General features: G+C 43.5%; 1 protein-coding gene across 1 annotated transcript in view; it reads left to right on the top strand.

The window, feature by feature from the left end:
* Positions 1 to 8,094, top strand: part of foxo3b (forkhead box O3b) — a 39,849-nt gene extending 31,755 nt beyond the window's left edge. The window contains exons 3-4 of the mRNA XM_041064152.1: positions 3,130 to 4,607; positions 4,761 to 8,094. Of these exons, the coding sequence (XP_040920086.1) occupies positions 3,130 to 4,578 (1,449 nt within the window). The 3' untranslated portion in view covers positions 4,579 to 4,607; positions 4,761 to 8,094. The remainder of the gene's footprint in view (positions 1 to 3,129; positions 4,608 to 4,760) is intronic.
* Positions 8,095 to 8,941: the final 847 nt, after the last annotated feature.

Below are 8,941 nucleotides of genomic sequence, written 5' to 3' on the forward strand. Positions count from 1 at the left end.
GGTTTGTGAGCAAGTAAGCTGGAGGATCTGCTTCTGCTATGCACACATACATACATCTAATGTAATACTGATATATAGGTCACACATTTTTCTTTCTTTCATCTTGCAATCATCCTCTTCTCACCCTCGTTCTCACCATCACTCACTCACACTTTCATTCGTCACCCAATTTTTTTTTCCTTTTTTTTATCGCTGTTCGTGCTTCGGCTGCAGATGTCTGTTTCCTTTTATTGCTGCTCCATCACATCGAGTTCGAATTATCTCACCTGACATTTGAAGGATACGAGCAGTGGCACGGAAAAGAGAAACATTAAACAAGTGGCTTTGTTGGAGGAGGGAGCGTGGTGGGGGGGGAGGCTGGGATAAAGAGCGTGTAGGAAGAAGCGAGGGAGAAGGATTGATGAAGTGTCAGGAGCTGGCAGGTAAATGTTTACAGCAGCAGGAGAAGGAAACTCACATTCCATTCATTCTGTTCTCATTCATCCCACCAGAAGTTCTCTTTTTTCCTTTACAAAGTCTATCTTCTGCCATATTTACATCTCCCTGGCAGCTGGAAACATTTAGCTAGTGTGTGTGTGTGTGTGTGTGTGTGTGTGTGTGTGTGTGTGTGTGTGTGTGTGTGTGTGTGTGTGTGTGTGTAAAATGTTCTGTAATAAAGCAGCATTACGTCATGCCTCAAGAGATGCTGCCAAAGGATAAACACTGGTCTCCCTGGTATCTCTTCTCATCTTACCTCATTTCACAGCATACACACCCGCACACACTTGGGGAACATTCACATACACACACCATTCATGATTATATGCAACTTTTTATGGATTTGCTAATGCACAGCAGTGGCCACAAAAAGCGCACAGCCATGCAGAAACAACTTTTGCATTAAAATTGCAAAAGAGTGAAGAGGCTACAATTACAAAACTGAATCTCCACATAACTACCAATAAACACACATATACATGTTCAAATACACGCACACTCACATCGGGTCAGAGGTTCAGTTAGGCCCCAGAGATCAAGCTTTTTGACTCTGCCTATGCAGCTTTCAGAAACGTAACTTAAGCCCACTCTTTCTCCTCTCTGATTGAACTGCCTTTGACCAGAATAACAATCCAAACGAAATTGTCTGTAAACTGTTGCCCAGGAAAGATGGGACTGCTTCATGGAAAACAATATTGTGATTCCCACAAAAACGAGAAAATGTTGGCCTTCGCTGGTTTGAACCCAGAAATCTGTTCTGTTTTAGGGAGTGAAAATATACATAGCAAAAAAACAGAGTAGGAGAAATGCGTGCATGTTGTGGATGGCGGTTGAGTTGTTTATATGGGAGGATATAGCATAGCCCCAGAGTCCCTCAGGGCCCATAAGAGCTATGTGTTTGTGAAACAACAGAAACTGCGGAAGAGGGAGGGGGAATGGAAAGAGAAGGAGACTGAAGAAAAGTAATGAATTCAACAAGGTCTTCAGTGGATTGTGGGGCACATGAAGAGGAAAAGAGCTAAAGAAGGCAGTCAAATTAATACTAGAGACAAAAATCAAGTCAAAAAGGTCAAAACAATATGTGCTAAATATCCACAACATAATGGTTTTCTCAAAATGCAGTTTTATATATGTTTTGTAGTTAAGTCCCATTACTCTGAGTGGATACTTGAGAATGTAACTGAGCATATTTGTCTCAACATTTGTGCATCTTCATTATGCTGTCATATAAGAACCATGAAATTATGTCTTTTTAAATGACCAGATGGCTGCAAGTGTGTGTTTGTGTGGGTGTTTGTGTGTGAAGGGGGGTAGTCCAGATGGACATGTGCATGGGTGTAATTTGCAGATCGAGTGAAGTTGGAATCTCGAGACTTAAATAGCTGTAAAGCCAGAACTCAGATCATGCAATCCTTCATTTAACCTACACTGATCGATTAGAGAAAAAGAGTAGTGACTGAAACAAACTGACATCTCCGCAGTGTAAATATGCTATGTGAATCCTTTATATTGTGCAAATGGAAACCCTTAAAGATATGGAACAATAAAACTTACAAGACCTAATCTTGTATACATAGTGCTGTTGCTTCATGAAACATTTCTTGGCTTTTGTTTCTTTACCTGTGGTTTAAACATAACTCTATTCTGTGACATCAAACTGAAATCTCTGATTGTTCCCTAATGGTTCCATCCATCTTCAAAACAAGACAATCCTTCATGTTTTCTAACTATAGCTATTAAGTCCAGAATTAGCACTTCAGTAATTAGTTGGACTGACATGCGACAAAGGTTGTAAAAGTTACATGCACTGTTACCAGAATGCTTGTTTGATTTGTGAATGGAAATTTGGCTCTTTAGCAATCCCTTTAGAGGGGCTAAAATGTGTCTAAAACTGCCAAATCTGAGTGTAAAATATGAGCAATTGTCCATCTGATTACTGTGTATGTCAACAAAGCTAACAGCAAGGCAACAAGTGGTTCAACAGGTCTGTTATATCGCAGGCTTGACCTTTAATGTGTACATATATCTCTATGTTGTGAGTAAAACTCTTGATCATTATCAGGGGCTGTCATGTGCACCAGTTCCCCCACAATGAGCCTCTTGGGTTCGGACAAGGAAGGAGCTCGGAGTTGATCAATACACACCAGCCAAAGCTCACACACAGGCATGCACAAACACACATGATCTGACACAGAATGTGCTCCTTACGCAACACAGGCTCTTTGTATGTGTTATTCATAATCGAGGAGACGCTTGATTATAGACCACTGTCGCTCTTTTCTCTTTAATACTCACAAGACAAAAGCTACAGTGGGAACAATGCAGACATCAGCGCTAAGTGCTGCTACACGCTAATGTGTTCCTGTCTATATTTAGTGGATGAACAATTGAAACAACAGGCTTTTTGCTTTGTTTGCGTGTCTAGTCACCAAGAGCAACTGTTTACTTTACTGCAGAATCAGTGGTAGTGGGTGGTTTATGGATCGGTATTGTTGGACTTAATGAGACGTATTCATTGAACGTTTCATTGGCAACAGGAAAGAGAATACAACAGATCAATATTGATGACAGTCATTGTTTGAGTAATTGTTTCAGAATGATTTTGCACACATCGCTCACCACAATCTCCTATTTTTTTCTCTTGTGTTACAGAACTCCATCCGGCACAACCTTTCCCTCCACAGCCGTTTCATTCGTGTCCAGAACGAAGGAACAGGGAAGAGTTCCTGGTGGATGATCAACCCTGAGGGAGGGAAGGGTGGCAAGGCTCCTCGCCGCCGTGCAGTCTCCATGGACAACAGCAACAAGTACACCAAGTCCGCCCGTGGCCGTGCTGCCAAGAAGAAGGCAGCTCTGCAGGCTGCAGCTGCTGCAGCTGGTGAAGGCGGCGGAGACAGTCCTTCAGGTCTCTCTAAGTGGCCCGGCAGCCCAACGTCACGCAGCAGTGAGGAGCTGGATGCCTGGACAGACTTCCGCTCCCGCACTAACTCCAACGCCAGCACTCTGAGCGGTCGCCTCTCACCCATTCTAGCCAACCCTGAGCTAGACGAGGTGCCCGATGATGAGCCCCCTCTCTCACCTATGTTCTACTCCAGTCCTGGCAGAGCCCTGTCTCCCGGCAATGCCACAACCAATGGGAAAGCTGTGCCGACTGAGCTGCCACGCCTGGCAGACCTGGCAGGTACAATGAACCTAAATGATGGACTTACAGATGACCTGATGGATGAGTTGCTGGATAACATCAACCTGGTGCCAACCACTTCCAGCCAGACCACTTCAAATGGTTCCTCAGGGTTCAATTTTGGGTCCAAACCCAATGGGCTAGGCTCAGTTTCCTCCACCTCCTCTCCATCCTCCAACTCTTCTTCTAACGGTGGAGGCAATGGCTACAGTAACTCCATCTTTGGCCCCCACACAACGGGTTCCTCTCTGCGTCCGTCCCCCATGCAGACCATCCAGGAGAACAAGCAAACCTCTTTCTCCAGCATCAGCATGTCTCGCTTTGGCAGCCAGACACTACAAGACCTGCTCAACTCTGACAGCCACAGCCACAGCGATGTCATGATGACCCAGTCTGACCCGCTGATGTCACAGGCCAGCGCTGCTGCCGTCATTTCCCAGAGCTCCCGCCGTGGCCTCATGCTCCGCAATGATCCTGTAATGACCTTTGGGACCACCGGAGGACTTCAGGGAAGCCAAGGGGAGATGCTGCAAAGTAACAACCACAACCAAAGCTCCCTGAGGTCCTTAAATGGAGGCCTGAACCTCGCTAACGAGGCTAACACTCTGGCTAATGCCAAGCAGCAGCTCTTGCTGTCACCCTTGGGAGGAAATGGGTCTTCTTCCATGCAGATCGACACCTCGATCTTCCTGAATGGAACAGTTAGCAGCAGTGGAGGGATCTGTCAGGACCGTTTCCCCACAGATCTGGACTTGGACATGTTCAATGGCAGCCTGGAGTGTGACATGGACTCCATCATCAGGAACGAACTGATGGATGCAGATGGCCTGGACTTTAACTTTGACTCTCTGGCCAACATGAACGGAGTCGGCAACTTTACTAGCACCAAGCAGACCTCTCAGAGCTGGGTACCTGGCTGAGAGGGTCAGATCAGGAAGGAGCAGAGCAGGTTTGTAGGTTTAAGTGTGTACAAACGGGTAAATCATGTGGCATTTTTAGGAATATCGTGAGTATGAATATAGACTTCTGAACTATAAGGGGACAAGTCTATACATCAGCATACTAACTAGGCTTGTATCACATTATCTCTTTTTTTCTCCAGGTCTGAATTGTGTAGTGCAAGAGAAGATCAGACACACAACATCCTTTTTGCCAAACCTGCCATCAGCACAACATAAAATACAAACCCTGTGTTTACAGAAGAAGACTTCCTCTCGAGAGCTTTACCTTTGCTCCCACACTGGTGAACCATGAACGATCTGACAGACTCTAGAGATGCTGCACATAAGCCCTCAAAGCCTCTTGTGAAACAACAACAACAACAAAAAGAAAGATACGTCAAACAATCACAACAAACTCACAAATCTTAGAATTATGCAATTTTCCTTTGACACCCAGTCTGTTGATATCAAAGAGACTTTGCTAATCAGAAGGGGTTTCAGGTGGAATACAAGGACTAAATATCAAGCAAAGATGGAAGGAGTGCACGGTGCAGTTGTTCCCACTGAAGACAAAAAAAAGACAAAAGTGTAAAATGAAAAAAATCAAGAAGTGATGTGGTGTAAATCCTGGGATGTGTTATGTTGGGGGGAAAAATCCCTCTGTTCTCACTTAGTGATTTTAAATGTTCAGTGTTTGTTTTTTGGATTTTCTGTATCTTACTCACTGAGCAACCGCGCATTCAATACATGCAAATACACACAGAGACAAACCTACACTTTGCCCCAGTTTGCAAGATTTTAAAACCTTAGAAGTTAAAATTTCTTAATATAATGCCATGCACTTCCTGTTTTGTTCTGATAAATTGCTTGAATTTAACTTAACTGCAGCATACTGAGGGTTATATTACAATTAGCTGAATACTATAAAATATGTTTTCTCGTTTGTGTATATCTAACTGTAAAAAAAAAAATGAAAAAAGACTAGAGGAAGAAAATCTTTGTCATGGATATTTGTACAGTGCAGGGCAGTGGAAAGTTCAAGAAGGAGGGGGTGGTGGAAGATATTGTCTGTCTTTTCTTAGTTTTCTTAGCTTCTGGTGAGGTCGTTTATTACAGCATATGATGTAGCCAAAATGAATACCTGTGTCCTAGGGTTGTGAACATTTCCACACCACAACAGGTGCTATGTAAACAGTGTTGAATCCTGTCCTGAGAGCAAGCCGTGCTTTTAGTTTGTTTCTGTTTTTTTTTTTTCTTTTTTTGGTAGTTTTTTTTTTCTGTTTTTACCCATGACCTGCAGAAGCCCAAAGCTGCAGCCACTTGTAGCACGGCGAGGTTGCACCTGTAGACGGCGGGAGGAGGGTGGGGGGCAAGGTTTTAGGCTCATTCCTCTAGAAGCCATTTGTTTCTCGAGTAAAACAATAAGCTATCTCTGTATATTGCCAAATTACTTGAAACAAACAGTAGGATATGCTGGCAGCCAAATCACAGCACGCACATGCACACACACGCACGCATATATTACACACACATAGACAGTAAAAAATAATACCAGGGATCTGTGTTAAGCTCTGCTGTTTTCTTGTCATGAGCTTGTGGGGCTTGTTATGCATATATAGAATCACTCAGGGGGGAAAAGGGAGGCTTCCCGTTTAAATAACATCAAGTCACATTCTAATGGTATTTTAACATGTCTTGATAAAAACAGTAATGCTTTGTGTTTGTGAACTTGTAACCTGTGAACTGTTGGCCGTCAAGATGAAGAGGAGGAACGTCAGGATTAAGGCTTCACGCGGTCTGTTATTTTTGGTTTTGCTGTCATAGCTTTTTCTCCTCTTGTCGGACTCGTGACACGCATACACACATCCCCTCATGGACACGCCTGGTGCTCCTGCAGGTGACTTCCTGTATCTCCTGAGTATGTGTGTGTGTGTGTGTGTGTTTTTATCTGTCGCGTGTATTTCTGTTGAATTAATCTCACAAGGATGTGTAATCCTTCACTATCCCTCATGGTGCATACAGCACAGCCGACTGTATGCATGTATGTATTTATGCATTATGAATTGTGTGAAATGCATATATACTCGCTGTATGTCTTTATATACTCATGTAGTACTTGACCCTTGGATTTTGTGATACCTCTGAAGGTAAAGTTGAAGAAACAATGAACAATGTTGTGTGCTGGGTGGGAGGGAACACTGTTACCAGCGATTTAATTGTTGAACCAGATTTTGAAAATGGTGGAACGCACCATTGTTGTAGCATCTGGAGACCCTGGTGCCCCTTCTCTGTCTGGGGTAGTGACATGAAGTGTGTGCCCCGCTGTGTATAATAGTGTACAGATGTGTGTATAACAATTTTAGGCCAAGAGAGAGGAGTGTGTGTGCATGGTTGGCTAGAATGATCTACTGTGCTATCTGAGGTTTAGTGCATGACATAGCTGTACCCCCCATTGACCCTGCCAATGGTGCCGTCCCTCGACAGAAATTGTAATATTGAGAGGAACCCTGTGTCTTTAGCACTCAAACGCACACTCTGTTTCAATTTTTAAAGTCAGGGCTTACAGAGCAGAACTTGAAACATCCTCCTGCATTAATGGGTTTATTTCTACGAGTGTGCGCACGTCTACGCAGGCACAGAGAAATCCTCCACCACGGACGTTCCTCAGCTTCACACTTGTTTTATTCCACGTGGAGTACTGTAGGCTCACGTTCCGGTGCTCTCAGTGAGCTGTTAGTTATGATTTTAACGTGGTTGAAGCGTCACCTGACAAATGAGCTGGAATTCCCTACATCTTGACACATATGAAGTTTCCAGAGCATTACCACCTTCCTTTTGGCAGGGAGAATCCTGAGCCATCACCTGAACTGCTAAGCATTTGAATTTATCTACACTGACTGTACTAAATATTAATTTAATCCTCCTGTGAAGAAGACTGACAAGGTGAATCCAGGGAATGCTGTAATCCTTTTTAGAAGGGTTATTGATCCCTGATAAACCGCAAAGGGGATCTCAATCGCAGGAAAGTGTTGCTAACATTTTGTACATTCAGTTTAAAATGTTTTGGCTTTTCGGGGAGATAGTTTACACTTAGTCATTGTGGAGCAGGCCTTCCACACAGTCACTCAGTGCTACTGCTTCATTCAGGCACAGATTATCTCTTCTTGTGCTCAACACACACACACCTGCGGCACAATGTGCAAATTTAATGCTAAGGAAAGCAAAAAAAAAATATTAGAAGAGACATACCACTAGATACCTTAATCACCTCTTGGACATTTCCTTTTCATTGTCTGCTCTTGAACCTTTTCTATCCTTGTTAAGAGGCCCAGGCCAGCTCCCATCCATACGCCCTCTGAACTTTGCCCTTTATTAATCTTGCTTCTTCTCAAGTTGATGTTAGTGGGTATTTTTCCTGTGTATTCCATTTTGAATTGTAATCTAGTTTGTATAAGAAATGGCGCGCATGTAAATAAAGCTTGGTGAGGCTCCACACCTTTCCGTGTCCTTGACTTAACTCATTTTATTGCTGTAAAAATATGAAAGTATTAGAAGTACATAAATTTCACAAGTGCTGTGGAAGCACAGGGCCACTGTTAACAGCTCATATTGCCGTGAGAGGAGTTTTGAAGCCAGCAAGGAAAATGTTACAGTCCTCGTCTGCCTTACATGTGCTGTTAATTCACAAGTTAACTTGCCAACTGTTTTCCAAAACGGTGTGTGTTTCTGAACACTTGTGCATGAACAAATTTAACCTCACACTCCGTTCAGAAGATAAATCTCTTTCTCATGTCAGTCTGGAGGGATCTAAACAGCAAAACAACTCCATGTTCTTCTCAAGTTCCTGGAAGTCCTCTTGCACAATGTTTATTTTGTATAAGGCAGCATTTAAACAAGACCAGACGTACAGCAACCCCCTGATACCTGACACTGGGCAGGGTACTTTTCCTCAGTTCTTGCGAAACATGAATAGAAGGGGAGAGGGGGAACAGTCAAAAATGGGGTGTTGTCAAGTTACTCTACAAAGCCTTTACTTGCGTGTCTGAAACCTCCCTCAGGCCTCTGTACCAAATATTAACACAGGCCCTGGCCAGGCCGCTCTGCTGACAGTCTTCTCCTTACTCCCCTCCTTGCCTTCCCTCCTGTTCAGAGCAACTTATACACCACTCCCCCTCCCCATGCCTGAGGTCAAGCTTGTTATCAGAAAAAGATGATTCTTGGTTAACCTGTAAGTTCATGTGTGGGTTTTTCTGTGTGTGTCTAAGTGTAAGTGGGTTAGGTAACAGGAGAATCATCCATGAAAATAAAACACTCTTGGGGAACCTTAAGAGAAATTTTAAGA

Source organism: Toxotes jaculatrix, chromosome 19 (assembly GCF_017976425.1).
Source record: "Toxotes jaculatrix isolate fToxJac2 chromosome 19, fToxJac2.pri, whole genome shotgun sequence".
Classification (NCBI taxonomy): domain Eukaryota; kingdom Metazoa; phylum Chordata; class Actinopteri; family Toxotidae; genus Toxotes; species Toxotes jaculatrix.